Below are 23737 nucleotides of genomic sequence, written 5' to 3' on the forward strand. Positions count from 1 at the left end.
TTATTCATGATGGCTTGTGGGGAGCTCGAATGAGCGTGCGTGAAATGCAGACGATTGGCGCATAATGTTTCCTGATAGCAGAAGGCTGATTTGTAGTTGCTGGGGAATTCAGTGACGGTGGCTCGCGTGAAGGTAACCTCACCCTGATCACTGGGTTGGCTTACCAGCAGGTAGCGCTGCCTCGCGCACACCGACCAGAAGAGGAAAAAAAGTTTGTATGTTGCTCTGAGATTTAACGCTTGCGCAGAACAGGTTGCCTGGCCAGTTCCTCTGGTTGACTCTTACCTGAGAGGTACATCAGTTTCGGTCAATAACAGAAAGCAACTAACGCGCCATCGTTCAGCAGAACCTGGACTCCGGTGAGGATAAGTTTAATTTAAGCGCAATTACTTTTTATTGTAACAAAGATCAAACGAACGAAAGGACCGGAGTATCTTCCCGTGGCTTTTGGCAGGTGCGCTCGTGTTTTCTCGCCCGTACGCCACGAGGAACGGAGCTCGTGACAGGTCGCCGTATCCCGACTTGTCCCTTCTGCATTGCACGCCTCCGGTAGACGCCGCCTTTCTTCGTCGCGGAAAGCCTGTGAAACAGCTGGATGCCTTCCTCTTGAGAAGTCCGGTATTGGTGCCGTTTTCCCTGGTTGATTAAAGCGCTGTATCGCGGGGGTAAGATGATGGGCTTTCTGCGCAGGACGTTTAGCCGTCGGTCAAAGCGACGCTTTCGGACATCAGACGAACTGGACGGGACCGGCAGAGGCGGAAACGCAGTGCTGCAGGCTCACCAGCAGCAGGTGATTCACGCGCCGACCGTAGTGACCGGGGGAGCCGTAGTCCACATCCCCGCCGCGGGCAACAGCAAAGACGCCATCACATGCAGAGTCCTGCTGCTGGACGGATCGGATGTCAGTGTGGAGTTACCGGTGAGTGATTGGAGGACTTCGTTAGCTTTTCGTGACAGAAAAGTCACCTTGATTGTTATGAATGTAGTATTTAACGACAAAGTTCTGTTGTGTGTGTGTGTGGCCGGACGGATTTCCCCGGTGTTGGGTCCTGTCCCGGTAGTTGAAAGGCAAACAGATGGTGCTCGTGTTCCCGTCCTCCTGTTTACTTCCCACCTATAGCGACCGCTCAACCTGTCACCCACAAACCTGCAGATTCCCTCGAGCACTGGGAGCTTTCACTGAAAATGAAACAACAAGAGAGGGGGAAAAAAACACACGGAATTCCCCAGCTGATTTTCCTGTCAAAGTGTTTTCCAGAAATTATTTCTCCATTTGTTCACTGAGGTCGACGAACCAGTTAACGTTATGCGCTTAACCTTTGGTCCCTCTTTTAGCCTACAAGTCACGCCGTGAAATGGGTCGATTACTGACTGACAGTTTATCTGTTTGTAACTGTCTTTTCAATTCATTATTGTATATCTCTTTTTTAACACTGTGCCTCCTACTTTGAGTGTAATTTTCGTTGTGAATTTGAGTTTGCACTGTAGTTTTTTTAACGATCGTTATCAGCACGGTTTAGTAGACTACTACAGTAGGCCTACAGTTGAAAAAAACTAACAAGTAGGCTAATATATCTCTGAGAAAGTGTCAATTTGTTTGTATATTTCTTCTCAGCCAGTGAAAATAGTATACTCCAAAAGAAACCAAATCATTAGGCTTTACCTGCCACCAAGCAAGACAGAAAGTGGTGTCGTGAGGATCTCCATTAAGTAGGCTACATACAAACGACATTGATTTGTAATATAGGCAACTTGCTTTCTATATAGTGCACAATAAAACAATGTGTATAATATAATAATGGAATTTTTCACTAATTAACTGTTTATAAACAATAATAAAAATATTTATAGAATAATTGAACATTATTAAATCATTCTTATAAAACTGAAATATTTAGACTTTTAACACTTATGGAACTACATTAAAGATTGTTATGTAGGGTATCTGTACACTGTGCCATTATGTAAGCTAACTAAGCCGGACTTTAATGGTAAATGTGTGTTAAATGAATGTAATCAGAACCTACCACATCCTTCATGTTGTCATTGTCATGTGACCATAACACATCTGGTTTAAAGAGAAATATTCCCCATAGTCCCCTTGAGATTTATTACCACCAGACTAACACAATAGAGCATGTTACCAGTGCGTTGCAAGCGTACGCCTACTGTCAAAAACCCGTTCTTCAGGCAAAATCTGCTTCCACACCACTCAAATGCTCTAGTCTAGAACACGTGAACATAGACAAACGAAAATGATACAAAAGTGTGTCATAAAGTATAAAAGCACTCTTGGATCATCACGGGGCCAATCAAATTAGAGGACTAGAACTATTAGATAATTAGATTTAATTGAAAATATTTCATTATTCTCAATACTGAAGTCCACAGTTCACATCATATTATCGTTTTATATTTCAATGACAGGGTTGCTGATCGCTGGTTTACATGGCTGTCATAGTCAGGCAATGTTATGTCATACAAGTCTGAACGTGTCAAAGAATTTATAAAATACCTTTTGTGTGTCAGCTTAAGCTTTAACAAATCATAAATTCCTTTTGATTTGACCGCTCTCAGTGTCATCTGAAACCCAAACATCAAACCTGATAATCAGTTTAGTTTCAAAAGTGAATAATTTTTATTTGATGCAGGACTAGTTTGTACTACTTTGTGTGTATTGAGAACAGGGAACCGCTCTAAAATGCATGTCGATTTATGTATGTTAAGGGTTGTAGGTCAAACTGAACAGCAGCAAGTATCAAAGAGAATAATAGCCACCCCTGCCCCCCTCAGGGTGTGTCCCAAATCCAGCCACTCTCCTCCGACACTTCAAGCTATTTTTGCCCCGGCCTTGGTTTGTGTGCACCTTACATACCGTATGTGTGTGTATTTTCCTCTGTCTTAGATTTTGTCTGTGTGCCTTGTGGATCTTGTCTAAATATCAAGGTTTCGAGCCTTTATCAAGACTAAATGTTATCACAACAATAGACCAGCACTTTAAATTGAAAAACAATAATGTCAATGTCTCTAATCCTTCAGGTCATTGTATTATATTATTCAGTGACCTTTCGAAGTATAACAGCATATCAAGCTTATACAGTGGCTCCAAAAACTATTTGGACACTCAAGTCACACTTTTAGCAATGTCACTGCATTACATGAGAAAATATAAAACTAACAGAAATGGCAATGCCACACAGTCCAGTTTTCAGTGTCAGATGATCCTTCAAAAATAGTTCTAATATGCTGATTTGGTGCTCCAGAAATATTTTTTATGAGTGAATAGAGTTGTACTCTTGCTCAGTATTTTTGTGAAAACTATGATATTTTTTTCAGGATTGTTTGATAAATATAAAGTTCAGAAGAACAGCATTTATTATTGAAAATATAAATCTTTTGTTACATTATGAATATTTTTACTGTCACTTTTGATCAATTTAGTGCATCTTTGCAGAATAAGTATTAATTTCTTGTAAAAAAAAAAAAATCTGACTGACCCCAAACATTTTAATGGTAGAGTAATTGCAAAAATGGCTTAGAAAATTGGGGATCACGTCTTGCATTAGCTTTTCTATAATTTGTCTTTGGCAAACTCCAAAGAATGTTCCATTTCCAAGTAATGTCCCATTTCCAAGTAATGTCATTATTGACTAATTTCTTATACCCTGTAGAGATGATGATTCAGGATTACAAGATGAGTTCCACTCAGGGAATACTTCTCATTCTCATGATAACAGGAAGCTCCTGCCATTTCCGTGACCTATTCTGATCATGTGCTCAATCCTTCGCCTCACATCATCCCCGAACCAACAAAAGAAATCAATCATGCTCCGTTAAATGGAACAAATCAATAGATAAATTCCAAATTATCTACATTCGTTTGAAAGTTTTTAATCTCAGTGGATGCTGGCCTTGAAAATAAACTGACCATAATTTTCTTTTTATCTCTCTTTGGCTTTTCAAAGTGTTTGTTATCATCTGTCAAATTACTTTGTAATAAGACTAGGTTTGGAGAACGTTTTGGATTTGGAATATTCACAATATATTTGCCATGATTTTGCTGGCGATTTAAAATTAAAGTCGGCATGAAATCAAAATTTACCTTATAGTAATGTATACTTATTTACACATTACTAGTCTTGTTGAGAACAATTTATCTGTGCAAGTTTTGGTCTTGGTAATTCTTGGTAATCAAAACCTGAACATTTTCTACCGCTCTGGAATGGTGTTCTTCGATGATGTCAGTTTGAACCACTCCTCTCCATCCGTCAGTCTGCTATCAGCGAGGGATGGAGAGGAGGTGAGGTGAGCTAAAGTAAAACCCCGGCCTCCATTCAATATTCCATTTCACTTGGAAATACCTCACAACACTTAGGTAAAGTCGGTTGCAACTTCCAGTTCACTGCGACTTTAAATATGAATATTGCGACAATTCTGATCGACTTTTATTTGGCTAAAGAATATATGTTTTCTTGTCTTGTGAGTATAAGAGCATTAAGACAGATCTTTTAATAGCATTTTAATTTAAATTCAGCTGAAAAACATCCTGTTGATAAGTTCAGTTCACGTCTGTGAATTATTTCAAACTGTAAATTTCATTAATTCAGAGCTCTTATTCAACAGTTTACTTTCCATCATCACTCTGAAATTCTCATGGATGTCCCTGTGTTACATTTTTAATATATTAAAGCGTTTTAGTAAAGATTTTTGTACACTTCCATTCAAAAGTGGGGTCGGTAAGATTTTTTTTCTTTTTTTTAACTGTTTTTAATACTGTTTTACTGTATTTTTGATGAAATAAATGCAGCATTTGTGGCATAATGCCCACAAATGCTGCATTTATTTGATCAAAAATACAGTAAAAACAGTATTATTCTGAAATATTATTACACATACTGATTTGATGCTCAAGAACAACATTTCTTACCATCATCAATGTAGAAAACTGCTGCTTAATATTTTAAAAATGTTCATGATTCTTTAATAAAAAGAAATAGACATTGATGGTAATATTATAAATGTCTTTATGGTCACTTAATTAATTTAATGCATCCGTGCTGAATACAATTTTGAATTTATTGAAAATGAAATCTTAGTGACCCCAAGATTTTGAACAGTTGTGTAGATTTATGTTTTTGTTATGGAAAATTAAAATGAAATTTACTATATATTCGTCTCTGTGTTCAAAAAATGAATTTATTAATAACTAGATTTTTATTGTTAAATTACTTATTAAATTAAAAAAAGAATTGTGGTTCTTCTGACAAAAAAACAAAACAAAAATCAAGACTAAAATTGAGATGAATGCCAAGATATTTTAAGCTATATCACTCAACCGTGATGAGTGCATATGAAAATCAATGCAGCATGTATGTCGCTGTGCCTAATTCAGGGCCATCGAGCCCTGCAGGCGCACTGGAGCAACTTCCTGTCCTGCCGACGACATGCTCCACAGGTGTCCCCTTAAACTGTCACAAGATCAGTGTGGAGCCCCAAGCTTTCCGCACTTAGTGATTTATCTGTGTGTTAAATGTGTGTGTTTCAGAAACATTCTAAGGGACAGGATCTGTTTGATCAGATTATGTATCATTTGGATCTGGTGGAGGCTGATTACTTTGGTCTGCAGTTCATGGACCAAGAGCAGGTTGCGGTGAGTGGCACTCAATAAGCGTTCGCATGCGTGTGTGCGTGTGTGTGGCAGTGACCTGTTTTTCTATAAGCTGCAGCTCTTAGACCAGAAATGAGAAATGAGATTGTGTCAGTGTGAAACAGCTACTCGACATCAATCAGAACAACAGGATTTTCTTTTCCTCAGCACTCAGACTAATAACAAACTCTTTGTCTTGTTCCCTCTCCCTCCCTCCCACTGTCACCCCCAATCCTCCCATGCTGTTTTTTACATTTTCTTATGTTTTCAGCACTGGCTGGATGCAGCCAAACCCATAAAGAAGCAGATTAGATGTGAGTAGTCATAAGACATCTTACACACACACACACACACACACAATTAGTTATTGTGGTGTTGTTTAGTTGGCTGGTCACAGATGGCTGATAACCTTGGGCTCATAATCTACAGTTGCCGTAGTGACTAGTAGTGACAAATGTCTATGAGTGTATACAATGGGCGTGCAAGACACACCCCACGCAGATCACCAAAGAGAAAGTTGTTGGATGGAGAAAGTGGGAGATTAAATCAAATGACTGTATACTGATGCTGTTCCCAACACAGATTTAAAATCTTTCAGGCCATGCAACCTGTGTGCAATTCAAAAAAGACTATGATGTTAGTGAAAAGAGGCCATTGATTGAGTCCCTGTAGTGTCTTCTCTATATTATAGCATAACCGCAGTAGTACTACCCTTCATAATGGTATATGCTTTATAACACTTTTAAAAGCCGTTGAGTCACACTGAATCAACATTAGCTGACTTGTGCCTGTCTCTATGACAACAATCTTTCATAACCTTCAGGGAGAGCTTCTTGTCTTTTTTGTTCCCTTTAAAGTTTATGCACAAATTTTATTGTAATTGACATTGTGTCTGTTTCATTCCAGCGTACACATACTCTTACTCATAAAATCTCTCTGTCGTAGATGGACCTCCATACAGATTGTTTTTCAGGGTTAAATTCTATTCGTCGGAGCCCAATAACCTTCACGAAGAGTTCACCAGGTAAACAGCAGCTGTCATATATGAATTTAACTTGTGTCTAACTGTCTTCTAAGGCACTATAAAAATATCATAAAAAGGTCATATAGGGTTAGTGCGCCAGTCTTCTGAAGTGACTTAAATGTACACAAATGTATCATATAGCTTCAGAAGACTTAAAACACTGTTGAGAAAGAGTACATAACATTTTTGAATTTGGGTGAATTATTTATTTTATATTTTTTTGTATTAGTGATACATACTAATAAATCAGTTATCAGCTGATATTAGAGATTTTTAAATATATCTGTATCTGTCAATATTAAATTGTGCATGGTAATTTCCTCTATTTGTACATTTAATTATCTTTGCTGAAAATTAACCTTTAAAAACACTAATAATTTAATAACATTATAAATGTAATCTTTATCAAATCTCCCATTTTTCATACTGTGCATTTATAATTTTATGCTGCATAAATTCACTTGTAGCATTTAAAATAATTTGGGTATATTGTTTTTTTATTTTTTGGTTGGTTTTATTATTTTTTTTTTAATTAGCGTAGAATTTTTATATCACTCATTTATCGGATATCGATCATAACATGAAAATAATCGGTAACACTTGACAATAAGGTTTCCTTGTTAACGTGAACTAACAATGAAAAATACTTCTACAGCATTTATTATTCTTTGTTAATGTCAATCTCAACATTTGCTAATAAATTATAAAAGAAAAGTTGTATTTGTTAACATTAGTTAATGCACTGTGAACTAACATGAGAACAGGAACATTTTTATTAACTAATATTAATAAATGTTAATACATGCTGTAAGAATATATTGCTCGTTATTAGTTCATGTTAGTTAATGCATTAAAGGTATGGTAGGCAATTGAAAGCTAGCTTTGAAAGCATGAGATCCCACCTTCCCTTCAGAGCGTCTCCAAAGCCACGCTCCTTCAAAACACGTGAACGCACACAACAGATTCTGCAAAGGTGTTAAATAAATAACCTCAATAGAAATAACCTCATGTCTCAAAGAACATAACATCACAATAATAATGAACGCAAACAACTTACAGAACTGAATTGTACCACCTGAAATAAATATGTTGACAGGCAGGTAGGGGTGGTCCGAATACCATTTTTTGAGCTTCGAATCTTCCGTAGTAATCAACATCGAATATTCAAAGCTTCGGAGGGAAATAAAAAATAATAATAAACGAGGCTCAAACATCCATTTCGTAACAGACATGCGTGTTTATTTGAGCACTTCCGTCAATGAAACAATACACTAATGCCTGTAAAGCATTGAAATAAAAATCAGTAAATAGTGGTTACTTAAATAATATAATAAAGTTATTTTTTTTCAATTCGTTTTATATTTCCACACAAAGACGCATGATATAGCCTAAGCCTACCGCTCTGCGCTTTGAGAGGGATCAGGGATGTGGGACACGAGCAGGAAAGAGACCATCTCTGTTCTAATATCTTCATGTATTCAACTTGTTGTAAAAGAGTGAATTTTATCTTCCTCAGAGTCAAGACATTTAGGCTATGTTTGATTTTGCGCTGCCAGAGAAATCGAGACTAAAATCACACGTGTGTGAAACGCGCTTTAAAAAATAAATTTGAAGTGCCTTACCAAGTTTAATAACAAGCACAAGCTGTGTTAAAAAGAATTTGACATGCAAGTAAAAAGTTAGGCTACCTGTCCTACAGCGTTTTTTTTCTACTTTAGGCTACCACCGTAAAGAATGCGAATATAATAGGCCTAATTAAAAGCGAAACAAAGGAAGAAACATTTATAATCCTCTGCAAAAATGGGTGAGACGTGAGTGAAGATTTGGGAAAAGAAACAAGAGATTCCATGCCCAGTGGAATAACTACCTGAATATTGTTAAATACTGATAATCGGGTGACCAGATCGCAAACCCGAATACAAAGCCGACAAAGCTTACATTTTTATGGGCTCACGCACAACTCTCTCATTCGTCAAGAATCCAAATTTTTCCATGGCTGCGATGTAACATTTAATTGTTAATCTATTGTTTATTTTGTAAACAATGCTTTGTGCTTCAACCGTGTCATAATATTCATGTAAAACAGTTAAACAGCATTCACATACAAAACAAAATCGTTTTTGCGGACCACCGCCGGTGCTACTCAGCCGCGGTGGTGCGTTGTCAGGTTTACCAGCACAGCCCTAAATAACGAGTAAAAAGGCTAATACATTTAGTTTCTTATTTTGTTTATTATTCTGTTTTCCACATTCTATTTCCACAATGTCAAAGCAATGCAGCTTAACCCAAAAGACAAGCTGCAGTTGTGCGCTTTAGACCGAGAATACTCCAGGTGCAGGGAACACTTTAGTAGGCTAAGAATAAGCAAATATATTATATAACAAGGTTAGGTTCCTTCAACTGTCCATCCTTCAACTGTCCATCCTAATAAAAACGGTTAAGCTAAGATAATTGTAAAAAAGAGTATTGTTTTTCGGCAGATTTTATAGTGTAAACATTTTCAAGCGCACATGAGAACCGTTTCGAGGGGGATGCCAAGTGTGTGGAAAAAAATAACGATACCCCCGAATATTCAAATGCAAAAATTGAAAATCGAATACCAACCCACCGAACGAATGATTGGACTTACATTTTTTGGTCCTGAGACTTCCACAGAAGATATGTGTACATGCTTTAATATTTAGACCGCTTCTATTATTGATTGCTAATGTCAGAATGTGAATAGAGTTTCAACCAGTATAACAAATTGCCTACCCTACCTTTGACTAATGTTAACAAATGAGACGTGTAACCAAATAATTATCTGTATTTTAATGTCAGTTCATCCCTAATATGTATGCTTAACCTATCTGAACTGTAATATTTGACAACTATTTAAAAAATATTTGACTTTTTACAGATTTATGATTGTGTAACCACTTCTTTTGCAGGTATCTCTTCGTACTGCAGCTTAGACAAGACATACTGTCCGGCAAGTAAGAAATTACGCTTACCTCACAGTGAGATACACACAAACATGCACACGCAGTGGAAAAAGGGAGGGCTTTTCATATTCTCCTTTTTGCCCGCTGTCACGCCTCTGACCCTCCCTCCCTCTGTCACACGCGCACATGCAGTGAGGCAGGGTTTCTACCAGGGTCCAATAAAAGCTCTTTTTCAGTGTGTATAATCTGGGTCTGGTCTCCTGGGTGCTGCTCTGCTCCTTTTTAATAAAAGAAACTCCAATGAGAACCAACACACGGCTTCTAATTTAAGAGCACAGATACGATCCGACACACTTTCCCACACAGGGTGCACATACTTTCTTACATAAATACGGGGTCTCGTCATCTCGCGTTTTACGGAAGTGGATTTTGATCATTGTTTGAAAACTGTCAGTTGCATGTTTTGAAAGCCACTTTTTATATGCTGCAAACACATTTACAGGCTGTTTTAAGGGTCATTAAGTCTCTCCTTCTTCTCTGAGCAGGTTAAAATGTCCGTATGATGTGTACGTGGAGCTCGGGGCTTATTGCTTACAGAGTGAGTTCTGTGTGTTCAGGCAAATACATGAAAAAACACCAAACTGGCCATTATTTACAGCAGATTTTTGCCTTTTAATTTCCATTTCTTTCTATTTTGTGTGTTAATAGGTGAACTTGGGGATTGTGATCCATTAGAACACTCTATTGTGATGGTATCAGAGTTTCGCTTTTCCCCCAAACAGACGGAGATTATGGAGGCAGACATCTACCGCAAATGGGCTGAATGCAGGTAATGAGTATGATTGACCATACTACAGCTAACACTGTCCTAACATACAGGTTACAAGACTGAAAGTGAAAGTTCTATGTAAGTTGACTAAGCCAATAGCCAATCAGAACACATTTGATGTTTAGCAAACAGAGGTTAGCCGTCTGGTTAACAGATTTTTCGCTTGACGCTTTCTCATGTCACACGTGGTTGGAACACGGCGTAAGATTGTGTGTGTTTTGAATTAAGTCCCTTAAAACAGATTGAAGTGTCAGTTATATTTGTTCGTGATAATCACACTTGAAATGTTTACATGGATTTCACACAGACTCCAAACACTGTCTCCCTGTGGTTTTAATTAAATCCTCAGCTCTGCATTTGACCCTGTTTTAAGAGTAATCATCAGTCAGCGCGTGCTACTATACAAGTATGTGCTCAACTGCTGATTAGTCCCTAAGGATGAGTTGTTGCATTTGTTTGAATATGTCTGGATTGTTTGTTGTTCTCGGAAATGAGATATTTCTAGACTTTACAGATGCCAGAGCGTAAATGTAAGACCGAAACAATGGCTTGAATTGAAATCTTACAGATAATGTCAGCCAGTGTAGAGATTTGAGCAGAGCCGAAGTTTAATTTTGAGAGGATTTCCGCAGGTTAAAAACAAGTGCAAACAGAACGTTTGGATGTGCTCGATGGGACATATGCCAGATGCTGTCAGGCTGTGCAAGAGGAAGTTGCTGTAGTCTAGCCATAAATTGATGGGGTATTGGACAATGATGAGTTATGGTGTTCATTATGGCTCATGAGTTTGAATGTTACATCTCTCTACAGGGGAACAAGTCCTTCTCACGCTGAGCTAAATTTCCTGAATAAGTGCAAATGGCTGGAGATGTATGGAGTGGACATGCACTTTGTGAAGGTGAGATCACTTAAGCTCTTTTCGGACAGGATTAGTTTTACTAGGAGAGGTGGGGTAAAGTAATTATTACCAGAGTTTCTCAGGGATTTTAGTCCCGTTCGAATGTGCCATCAGTAATCATTAAGGACGATGTCAGTAAAGCAGTAAAGGAAAAGGAAAAATTACCTCAGGTAGTGCTAATCCAGTCCGAATGCGAACGCTTTTTCTTGTGCGTTTTTTGACCTACCAAATCAAAAAAGCTGAGCTATCGTTTGCACATCAATCTTCAGCATGCTTTCATTTAATTTCAACATGGATAGTAACGGACGAAAAAATAAAATGATATAATAAATATAGCCAAATCGCAAAAAAATAAATAACTGCAAAGAATACCCATTTTAATATCAGTGTCAGGTAAGAGGATGATGCTGCTCACTTATGTGGGTTTATTATAAAAAGTCACTTTTAAACTCGTGAAGTTTACTTAATATGCTTTTTATAGTAAATTAAAATGATATTAATAAATACTAAATTAAAAGACATGTACGTCAGCAATCGAGCACAGAACATTACTTTAACCTCTAACACCCACGTCTAGAAAACACACACTCCCGTCTGAATCGGTACATGAAATCACACACGTCGAGTGATAAAAAAACTAGTCCCGTCCGAATAGGGCTTTAGTTTAGTTAATTTACATCCTTTCAGTCCTCGGATTTCAAGGATTACAGTTCTAAGAGCATATTCAAATTCTTGGCTTCATATTGTTATCTTCACCCTCTTATACTTTCACAACAGCAGAGTTATCTATAATAGCTCTATAATAATGATGTATTTTATAAAAACAATATTCTAACTGAATAATAACTCCATTGCATCTTTCTATATCAGTATTAAAACATATTAAAAGCTGCATTATACATTCACAACAGCAATAATATGCCACTACAGTAGAGGAATTAATCTTTATAATAGCAGTTCTAGAAGGACTATCATGCTCTCATTCATCCACCCATCTGCGCTTAAAATTAACTGATATCAGGACGAAAACTGCAGTTCAAAAGCTTTAAAAAAAAACTTCTATCCAACAAGGATGCATTAAATTGATTTTTTTTTAAAGGTGTCAGTAAAGGTATTTGTAATGTTACAAAATATTTCTATTACAAATAAATGCTGTTCTTTTTTACTCGTTTCATCAAATAGAAATTCATCAGCATATTAGAATGACTACTGACGGATCATTGGACATTGAAAACTAGAGTAATGATGCTGACAACTTAGCTTTGCCATCACAAGAATAAATTACATTTTAAAATATATTAAAATAGAAAAGTTATTTTAAATTGTAATAATATATCACAAATATTACTTTTCACTGTATTTTTGATAAAATAAATGCAGTCTTGGTGAGCATAAGAGGCTTGTTTGAAAAACAATAAAATAACATTACTGATCCCAAACTTTTAATCAGTGGTTTGTATAACGTACTTTTGAAATTAACGCAGTGTAAAAGTGCTGTATACTGACTTTGTGCAGGGACGGGATGGAGGAGAATATGCTCTGGGACTCACACCGACCGGAATCCTTGTTTTCGAGGGATCCAGCAAAATTGGCCTCTTTTTTTGGTGAGATTCACAGATACACACTCCTGTTGTTCTGACCCGTGGCTGGATCATTACTTTCCATCTCAACATGCTGGTCATAAATGTTTCCAATTAGGCCTAAAATAACCCGTCTTGACTTCAAGAAGAACAGATTGACATTAGTAGTGGTGGAGGATGATGAACAGGTGAGTTTTTACAAAACTTGCACTCATTTATCTGTGCTCACACTGTAGGATACCAAAATTATACATGTAAAAATTCCTCTATACTTTGATGGATGTGATGTTATATTTGCCATTAAAATAATCAATATTGCTGTGGAATCCTATGCTTGTAAACTAGATTTTAATTTTGCTTAATATTTTTAATGTTAGAGGACCAATGAAATATTTAGCAGAATCTCAACTTTATTCATGCTAACTTTGTAGTTTACTTTTCTTTTTTTGTCACACATTTTTTTAAAAAATAATTATGATATTATAATAATAAATTAAAATTAAATAAAAAATAATTTTAAAATATAATCTTAAAATATGAAATTATGAATTTATAATAATAATAAAAACCCCTGTTCTATAATGTTAAGTGCTTTTGTGTGTGTCTGTGTATTTGTGTGTGCAGGGCCGAGAGCAGGAGCACACGTTTGTGTTTCAGCTGTCGAGTTCTCAAGAGTGTAAGCACTTATGGAAGTGTGCAGTCGAGAGCCACGCCTTCTTCCGGCTCAGACAGCCAACCCACAACACGAGAAACCGCAGTGACTTCACACGCCTCGGCTCACGGTTCAGATTCAGGTGCATACACACACATCTAGGGATGTCTCGAGCCGATCCCTAGATCTGTATCGGGGTTGATTAAGCAGTTTTTTTAACAGATCGGTATTGGCTATCCTAAGCACGATCCTTTATTTTTCATCAGCTGTCTAATCCAACTATTTTCCTAAAAGGAAAAGAAGCTCTAATGTGCGTTTGTGATAGCTTTCTAACCTTTTTGCAATTATTCTGCTTATTGTGCATATAAAATACAAGAAGTATTCATAATTGTGACCACACAGTCTAGTTTACAATGTCTAACATTGTAACAGATGTTTACATCTACCAATATAATTACAATAGTAATTGCTATTTTGAAATTACTCCGTGGTGATGGATGAAAAAAATATTTTACATTTTAGCATCTTCCCCCTGAGGGGAAACTCTCTTCACGGCCCTGTATAGATTGGATTGATTTTAATAACTTTAATGTACTTGGAAGTGTGCACCAAGCACTCGGAAAATACAAGACTCAGGATTGGCAGATACTCAATATTAAATGACTCTGATCGCATCTGTGGCACAAAAAAAACTTGATCGAGACCCTACACGCATGCACACCTAATTCTGGCAACATATAATCCTTTTTTAAGTATCATGTTGTTTGTGCTTACAGTGGAAGGACCGAATATCAGGCCACACATAGTGGTAAAGTCAGGAGAGCAAGCACTTTTGAGAGAAGACCAAGTAAAAGATACCCATCACGAGCCCAGTCTATGGTCAAGGCTAAGGGTAGGTCTGTGTGATATATGCTGTTTCGCCCGTCAATAATCAACCTAATGCATTACTGACATGCTTAATCTGTGTCTGCCCTGCATCTGCCCTAAAGCCTGTAAATGGTGCTTTAATGCAAATACCACATCACATGTCATGTATATTTGACTGCTTTTGTCTTCCACAGCCATGACTCCAGCAAAACATCCCCATCTAAGGTAAAGCCAGACAAACACAATCATGAGCACTCAGATATAAAAATGTATGCTTTTAAAAAATATATATATTTTGCAGTTGTATAATGAAAGGTTTTTCTATTTCTACTGGTTGTAATTATGTAATGAAAGATTCTCTCTCTGTTCTGTAGTGCACAGACAAGCCCTGAGCCAAGCTTACAACCGGTACTCTTTCAATATCCTTCTTACTTTATATGATTATTTTAGGAAGAAATACAAATAGGCATTTATTAGCTAGATATTGGGCTTTTAGTCTGATATCATAACGTATTTATTTATTATGTGAATTATTTTAAGTCTGCCAAATTTAACATTAACTCAACATATATGAATAAAATATATTTTATTTATTATATAATATATATTCATTCTGTTTTCAAAAGAGGCTGGAAATCATGATTGTTTTACTTTATTGACAGTCCTAGTTTTTGTAACCATAAAAGTGGATTGAAAAGCACTAATCTTTGTATTTATTGTGAAAGTTTCAATAATATTTGCATGCAAAAAGTTTGAAAGCTACAGGAGCCCCTACCTGTATCCCCATGGTGAAGGAGAAAAAATATGAGATGGGACGAAAATTATATTTCAGCGCTTCAGTATTTCTTTCCCCGAAGAAACTTTGTGTTCGCTCACAAAAGCAGTATAGTTTTTCCTCCCACCTCATATTATTTCCATGACACAAATTTAGCAAGCAAATGCAGTTTCTCAGGAGAGTGCAAACCCTGAGCCTTGTGACTAATTTTAATCTTGAGTATCTAACATATTAAAAAAATTAATTATGAGCAAATAATTCAGCGTGATGATATTGGTTTTTACATTGACTGAGGTTTAGCAGACTGAGTTCTTAATGCTTAAGTAATTGGCAAGAGACTTCACTCATGTGAATCATAGTTTTTCTATTTCTCTCCAGTATACGCACAACATTCCAATTGCACAGGAACCTTGGCAAAGATCACATCCACCTAGTGTGACCTCTCCACTATACATACAGCCCATGGAACTGGGACATGCTCCGCCACCACACAGGTATACATTTGAGCTACCAAGATAAAAACCTCTGCCAGTATTTCAGTTTCTGTCACAAAATGTAGGCTGATATCATCTGTGTTTCACCTGCATGTGCATATGTGTCTGATTTAGACCCTCCTATGTGGACAGACCCCCTGCGAGCAGTGGTGGGTTTGGTGAGAGCGGTTTGATTGAGCGCAGTGGCAGGATTGTGTCTATCGTGCACAGAGACAAAGTTATGACTGCGCTCTGAGCATGTGAAAGGGTGTTTGGTTGAGCCGCTCACCTTAGTAAAAGAGACTGCTGAACGCTCGCATCCAATCACAGTCAGCCTGTCATCATCCTTCATCATCTCACCTGCAGGAGTCTCATTCATTGCTTGTGATCATCCATCAGGTCTCATCCGATCAAATGCATCCTGATATGGCAAAAACATATTCAGCGTATGCGGACCTTGACGTCTGACAATCTGCATGTTAATAGCTTTTAGAGTTTTGCATGAATTACGATAAAATCTAGAACTAGGAAATTAGCTGAAAGACAATGCAAGGATATGAAACTGCTGCTGTTGTGGCTTAATATTCTATAGCAGGGTTGCTCAAAACATCTTTAAAATTACAAAGAGGTATGCAAGAACATCCATAAGCCAGACTGATCACTCTTGTTCTAGATTATAGCATATTTTATCATTTTAACTCATAGATTTGTGCATATTATGTCTGAAAGTTTACTATTAAGTGCAGATCGCTTTTATATCATTCCAAGAACACCCACCTACATGTTTACAAACCCTGATTTAATTAATTTAAAATCACCTCGAAAGTACTTGTGTCATCTGTTCTAAATGTGCTAGTGATCATTACGTATTTGCTGAAGTGTTAAGTAAGAAATCTTCGTGTTTGAACGGATTTTGATGGAAATCAGCTAGGGATGGGGGACTTTTAATGATTACAGACTGCTGCAATGAGACCTGCCTTAATAAACGTGTTGTTTACGCTAATCGACTCAATTTTATTATGTAAACCCTTGACATTTGCTTCTCATTTTTGTATTAACATTTGCACGGTTCCATTTTCTGTTTAATAACACCATTTGCATAAACACGTTGTTGTTGTGTGTCCAACCATTGAAATTACTTTAATAAGCACTGTATTATTACATTAGAAAGCTGTGTATGCATGTTTCTGCATGTCATTTCATGAGGTTCTTCATAATATGTTACTTGGAAAATAAATCAATAAGTACCAGCTCATGTTTGCATTGGTTATAAGCTGGTTGGTTAATTGTGTTGAGAATGTGTAGATCAATAAAGATGGCATATGCCATTCTGCTGCATGTGTGGGTGGACGTATAGATATATATGAATGAACTTGAAGGCCCCTATTGTTCTCTGAATCTCTCCGTCATACGACCAAAAATAATGTGGAGCTGTCATATACCATTGTAGCTACTCTGCGTCATTGTTGTTGTGCGTTGTTTTATAGTTTCCCTTTGAGCACTGCAGACACCCGGAGGTTTAGTGTGGAAGAGAACGAAGCTCCTCATTCTGGAAAGATCCATCGCTGCAACCATCGCCATGGATATGAACAACAGGAAGCGCTGTGCCTCACGACAGCTAAACCAAGTGAGTCCAAATCTACTTGAACGTTATAAGAGTTCTGTTGTTCACAAAAGTTCAATAAACAATAAGCTATATTGAGTAACCTAGGCTACATTATTGACATTTCGTTAGATGCTCCCCCAACGCAGAATGGTTGATCGTGGTCACAACTGATTCGAGCTATGATTCGTTCTTAAATAAATCAGTGTTTGAAGGAGTCTGTTAAGTAAATGATTCAGTGACGAATGGCACCTGCTGGCTTATCGATTTAACCTGCAGATGAAATCAATGAAAAATTCCACTATTGCACAGATTGACTGACAATAGATGAGGGGACACCGGGTACAGTTGTAACCATAGACATCATATAGACACATCTACTACGGTTTATGATGTCTATGGTTGTAACACGGGGCTAGTTGTGATTCCACCAATCAGGGATAAGATAGGAGTCATGTGACAGTGGCAGTTTCCTCAGGCTTCATTTACGATCGCACACGGAGGTTTTCAAGTCTGTTGCAATCTCCAGAAGCTACAGCAGAAAATCAAATTCTGTAAGAAAGTAAAAAAAAAAAAAAAAAAAAGATAATATTTTGTTTAGTACTTCTACCGTTGTAGATAATGTTGCATGAGTTATATCAGGTCAAACTGTATTTTCTATATGGTGTATCAAACTCCTGCTAATTTCAAAGCACCATGCTAATACAGCTAGTTTAACAATGGCTGTTTAACAGCTTCTCCAGTAGTGGGGTAGGTTGTAACAAAGGACCACCTTGTATTCATGATCATCTCACAAAGTCTGTGATATATTTGAAGAAATTTTAATTGTTGCCATTTGTAGTAGACAAATATTTGCCTAAAAGTTTCAGACGTGTAGCTAAAAAAAAGTAGTTTTGTGTGCTGAAGAAAAATGTGTTACAACCGTCCCCGGTCTCCTCCAACCATACATTTTTAATAAGCCTAATTGTCCCAATTTTATACGAATAGGATAGCCAGGTTAGGTATGTCCACTCCACACCACAGCTATTAAGATAATGACGCTGAAGAAAACTGTTCAATTGACAGCCAATCAGAATCCACCCGACTTTAACGAGTTTGAGCATTTAAAGCAGATTACGTGTTTAACAGAATCTTTTCATTGGTGTGGATGGTAATATAGTAATTAATTGTTATAGTGATCTTTATAGTTCAATGTTGAATTTTAAGTGGCTGTGCGAGACAGACTTAAAGTGATAGTTCACCCAAAAATGAAAATCCTGTCATCGTTTACTCCCCCTCAAGTTCCAAACCTGTATGAATTTCTTTTTTTTCTTTTTTTTGCTAAACATAAAAGAAGATATTTTGAAGAACTGGAACTGGCCCCATTGACATCCATAGTTTTTTTTTTTCCATACTATGGAAGTCAACGGGGTATTCACTGAAGAAAGAAATTCTTACAGGCTTGGAACAACTTGAGGGTGAGTAAATAATAACAGAATTTTCTTTTTTGGGTGAACTATCCCTATAAGGCCCGTTAAAAAAAAAAAATTCAGAACATGTATGCTGATGTGATTGTTTACATCAGAAGCTTGGGTTATGTCTCCTGGGCTCTCTGATGAGTTGGATCGAGCTCTGCAGAACCAGCTAGAAACAGAACCTGCAGCATGGCCAGCCCTTCACATCAACATAGACATGGTAAGTCAAGAAGATTTCTGCCTCTCGGAACACAGAAATATTTTTAACGCTGTCTTATGTCATATGAATAAGTATTTCATTCTCTCTGTAACTACAGGCAGAGGAAAAACCACTTTCAGAGAAAAGTCTTCCTTCCTCCCCTGCGGTTTTACAGGAACAGCTAAAAAGCAACATCTCTAAAGTAACTGCTCGTACTGAGAGACAATTGATTTATCTATATATCTTTATGCAAGGTACCTGTAAAAACAGGTAATTCAAGCTAAAGGTGGTCAAGTTTAAAGTTGCGATGAAACGAAAGTTGCAATTATCTTTTCTCCTGTATTGTGACGTATCAGAGTGTAACTGATGATACAACCCCTATTTCCAGAAAATAATTTTATTTTGCAAAATGCAATAAAATCAAGAATCTGTGATTTGGTCAATCTCTTGAACCTTAATTTAACTGACAACAGTACAAAGAAAAGATTTCCAATTTTTTCACCGACCAACTTAATTCTATTTTGTTAATATAAAAAAATGCAACAGACTCCAAAAAGTTGGGAGGCAAATAAAAGTGACACACGAGAACGAACCTCATTGGTTCTCACACATAAAGCAAACATGCATGAGCTTCCATATATCATAACTGATTTGTGCGTTGATGAATGCTAATATGCGAATAAAAGCCTAAATCTGTTCAGCGTATAAAGCGATCATGTCTCTTCAGAAAATTTGGACTAAACCACTCCATTCATATGGAATAGTTTTACGATCTCTTTATGACCTTTTTGAAGCATCAAATTGGTAGTTGCGTAGCTGTCAGTGAAGGGACTGAAATCGCTCTGATTTTAGAAAAAATATTGTCATTTTTGTTTCAACGACATGAGGGTGAGTAAATGATGACAGAATTTCCATTTCTGGGTGACCTAACCCTTTAACACAGTCTGGTGCTTCAGCACATTTCAGCGTATTTATGGGAAAAAGGGTCATTTAGTTCGCAGTCCCAAAGATGAAAGGGACTTTCATCTTCGACAAGTGCAAAAGTAAACATCTGTCATGCTATGGGGGTGCATCAGTAAGCTTGACTTGCATATGTGTGAAGGTACCATTGACGTGGAGGAATATATTGGGATTGTACAAAGACATCTTTCTTGGAAATCAAGACAAAACCAGGCCTCTTGGTTTCAAAGACACTCTGCACCATGGAGAGGATGTGGCCCTTCATGAAAAGGAGAATCGAACAAAGACGACCTTGCACTGTTGAGTAGCTTATATAAGGCGAGATTAGGTAAAAATTCCACTTGCAAAACTGCAACAATTAGTATTCTCAATTCCCAAATGATTAAAAAGTGTAATTAAAATGAAACTCAGTGGTAAATATGCCTCTGTCTCAACTTTTTTTGAATGTGCCATCAAACTCAAAATTTGTTTATATTTACAAAATAAAATGAAGTCGGTCAGTGAAAACACTGGAAATCTTTTGTCCGTTAAATAAAGGTTCAAGAGAATTAACAAATCACAGATTCCTGAATTGACTGCATTTTACAAAATACAAATTTTTTTTGGAATGAGGTTGTAGAAAAAGAAAAATGGTTGGCGGGAACTTGGTTCTATCCATCGTTTGTCGATTGACTGGAGGCAGATCAGAATGCGAGCTTTTGGATGATTGTAAGAAAGGGGCAGAGTTTAAGCAAACTAAACTATTAGTCCGTCACACGTAAAGCACAAATACTGAGGCTACACATTGAGGGCATGTGACCGTAGCAGTGAGATGATGCATAGCCTGTGCTCTACTCTCTCTACTGTAGCGAGTCACCCAAAGTGATAGTGGAACCTCAAAAGGGAACTCCTCAAGTGGAGACCAAACTGACAGGTGAGGTACTAACTCTGGAAGCTGGTAAATGTCTCAGATGATTTTCAAGCACCAGATACCATCAACCGTCTTTGTCTCTATGTGTTATATTCACTGACTTCGGCTTCTGATCTCAGGTATCCCAGCTCCTCACAGGATTCAGGATCAAGCAGTCTGAACATAGAGAAGCCAAGAGTGGACCGGCGCAAACGCCTCGTCAGACAGTTCAGCTTGTGAGTCACTAGGCATTAGAGGCATTTTAGATTTAACAATGAGAACTCTCTTGAAATATTTTATTTGTCCTATAGTAACCATAGTGATGAAGATGACCTCCCTGAGGCACTTGCAGCCATCTCCTCCCAGTGCAATATGGTAAAATCCTCATCAAACAGCTCCTTGGACAAACAGGTCCAGCCACCCATATACCCACCGGTAAGACTTTCTTTCTCAGTGTGTGTGTGTGTGTGTGTGTGTGTGTGTGTGTGTGTGTGTGTGATAATTAGGTGAACTGTCCCTTTAAGTTAATGACAGTAGGCCTACTATTCTTAAAAAAGATCTAATTTCACACACAATTAGTGTTGTACATGTTTGTATAGCCAACATGTATGTGTTTTGTTAAATTATGAAATATATAGGAAATATGCTGGAAAATGGGAAAACATTGTCACTTCATATTGTCACACATACATCAATGTATGTTCCAGTTCAGTAGACACAATCCGTCTTTATTTAGTGAGTGAATTCAGCAAAAAAAAAAGAAAAAAAAGTCAGTTACCTTAAAGGTGCAATAGGTGATCTGGGAAATGCTAACTTTAGCCTGGTAGTATTGAAAGCATACGATCCCACCCTCCTCGCAAATCACCGTCCAAAGCCACGCCTCCACTAAAGCACAGAGCAGAAGCGAGATGACCAGAGACAACATTATTGGATTGCATCATATGTCATTCACCTGTGAGAAAACTTTACAGTACAGCGAGTAACAGGAACCACATTATGAAATACAATTATTGGCACCCATAGAAAAGTATATTCCCATTAATATTTACCTTTTTTTAGCACACCAGAATGACTAGGAACATGAAATTGTCTAGCTATGACTTCTTGTTTCACAGGAGTTTAAATATGAGGAAACACAAAGGCCAAATTCCCTTAATCATCCTTCACAATGAGTAAAATCAAAGAATATTGTTCTGATGTGTATCAAAAGATTGTTGAGCATCACAAAATAGAAAGTGGCTGTAAGAAAATAGCTAAAGAATTGAAAATCCCCATTTTGACCATCAGGGCAATAATTAAGAAGTTCCAATCAACTAAAGATGTAACGAATCTGCCAGGAAGAGGACTTGTGTCTATATTGTCTTAATCCACGGTGAGGAGGAGAGTTTGAGTGGCCAAAGACTCTCCAAGGATCACAGATGGAGAATTGCAGAGATTACTTGAGTCTTGGGGTCAGAAGCCTACCAAAAAAAAAAAAAAAAATCAAACAACCCCTACATCACCACATGTTGTTTGGGAGGGTTTCAAGAAAACTCCTCCTCGCTCCTCCAAAAATAAACTCCAGCAAATTCAGTTGTCAGACACGACTGGAACTTCAAAAGGCACCGGATTCTTTAGTCAGATGAAACAAAAAAAAGGGCTTTTGGCAGCAAACCCACCAGATGTGTTTAGTGCAAAAGGGATAAAAATCACCCCATGCCTACGGTTAAATATACTGCTGGATCTTATATGTTGTGGGCATATTTTTTTGCTGGAGGTCCTGGACATCTTGTTCAGATACATGGTATTCTATGTATTCTAGCAAATACCAACATATAAAAAATCAAAACCTGATTGCCTCTGCTAGAAATCTTATAATGGGCCGGGGTTGGATCTTACATAAGGACAATACATCAAAATCAACACCAAAATGGGTAACTGAGCCCAAAATGAAGCTTCTGTCATGACCGTCCCAGTCCCCTTAACCGTACCCTACGGTGGGGTGAACTGAAGAGAAGAAGCACCAACTCTTGTCAGTTGTTCTCCAAACTCATCAGGTATTATAGAAAAAACTCAGAGCTGTTATCTTGGCAAAAGGCAGCCCTTTTCTTTTTCTTCAAGAAAAAATCTTTTACTAATGAATTGTTAGATTTTTGCGAATGTTTTGAATGAAAGGTCAAAAGGATAAACAATGCAGATTTATTTGTTACAGCCATTTTTGATTATATTTACCAGGGGTGCCATTAATTCTGACCACAACTGTACCCTGGTTACGATGATGCATATTTGCCCCAAGCCCCAGCACTGTTCAAATGGTTGCACACTCCTACTCCTTAGCTACCCAATATCCACCAACATTTTTAGCGTAAGAGCAGGCACGGCCATTTTTCAACTAAAAGTCACCATGAAATCAAAATGGACAATTCTTATTATTTTAAGTATTTTTTTTTTGCTGTGCTTATTATAAATTATTTATCTGTGAACATCAATATTTTTTTAATCCATGTGCCCTTTTAATCTTTAATTAAATCAACTCCCTCGCTTTTGCAACGACTTCTCTTCTCTGATGACGTGTTTACTGGCATGAGGGCGGAGCAACCTGTCACTCACTTGAGATCACATGCAAACCACAACTATCCAATGATCCATTTCATTTCAAGTCCCGGCCTAAATTTTTTCTTGCTTGAGGACCCATTTCAGGATACATGTCACATAGCTTCAAAATAGCTTCCAGTTATTATAGCTGTACAAAAACAGTCCTTAATGCTGCATGACATGTTATCTTATTATCGTAATCATAAACACACTGGTAGCACAAATAGTTTTACTGGTTTGATAACTTGTTTGCTCTTCTAATTAATCCCCTATAGCGGTTAATGAATTGGAAGTCTCGCACATTCACAGGAAATAGCTTGCTTTGCATTGAAAAAAAAGATGGATACTGTACGTTTTAATCACACCATGTGATTTTTTTAGTCACAAAA

General features: G+C 37.3%; 1 protein-coding gene across 2 annotated transcripts in view; it reads left to right on the plus strand.

Moving 5' to 3' along the window:
* Positions 1 to 2: 2 nt before the first annotated feature.
* Positions 3 to 23737, plus strand: part of epb41l4b (erythrocyte membrane protein band 4.1 like 4B) — a 25639-nt gene continuing 1904 nt past the window's right edge. The window contains exons 1-22 of one of the 2 annotated variants that reach the window (XM_077213437.1): positions 263 to 359; positions 455 to 919; positions 5546 to 5650; positions 5919 to 5961; positions 6593 to 6671; positions 9602 to 9646; positions 10141 to 10193; positions 10304 to 10424; positions 11235 to 11322; positions 12838 to 12926; positions 13021 to 13090; positions 13527 to 13696; positions 14331 to 14446; positions 14616 to 14646; positions 14796 to 14829; positions 15575 to 15690; positions 17157 to 17296; positions 18837 to 18946; positions 19044 to 19127; positions 20734 to 20798; positions 20915 to 21010; positions 21086 to 21209. In XM_077213437.1, the coding sequence (XP_077069552.1) occupies positions 671 to 919; positions 5546 to 5650; positions 5919 to 5961; positions 6593 to 6671; positions 9602 to 9646; positions 10141 to 10193; positions 10304 to 10424; positions 11235 to 11322; positions 12838 to 12926; positions 13021 to 13090; positions 13527 to 13696; positions 14331 to 14446; positions 14616 to 14646; positions 14796 to 14829; positions 15575 to 15690; positions 17157 to 17296; positions 18837 to 18946; positions 19044 to 19127; positions 20734 to 20798; positions 20915 to 21010; positions 21086 to 21209 (2028 nt within the window). In that variant the 5' untranslated portion in view covers positions 263 to 359; positions 455 to 670. Of the gene's footprint in view, positions 920 to 5545; positions 5651 to 5918; positions 5962 to 6592; positions 6672 to 9601; positions 9647 to 10140; positions 10194 to 10303; positions 10425 to 11234; positions 11323 to 12837; positions 12927 to 13020; positions 13091 to 13526; positions 13697 to 14330; positions 14447 to 14615; positions 14647 to 14795; positions 14830 to 15574; positions 15691 to 17156; positions 17297 to 18836; positions 18947 to 19043; positions 19128 to 20733; positions 20799 to 20914; positions 21011 to 21085; positions 21210 to 23737 lie in introns of both variants that reach the window. The other variant, XM_077213447.1, reaches the window with a different exon arrangement.

The sequence above is a fragment of the Siphateles boraxobius genome, unplaced genomic scaffold (genome assembly GCF_051911475.1).
Source record: "Siphateles boraxobius isolate OS27281-9 unplaced genomic scaffold, OSU_SipBor_1 12, whole genome shotgun sequence".
Lineage (NCBI taxonomy): Eukaryota > Metazoa > Chordata > Actinopteri > Cypriniformes > Leuciscidae > Siphateles > Siphateles boraxobius.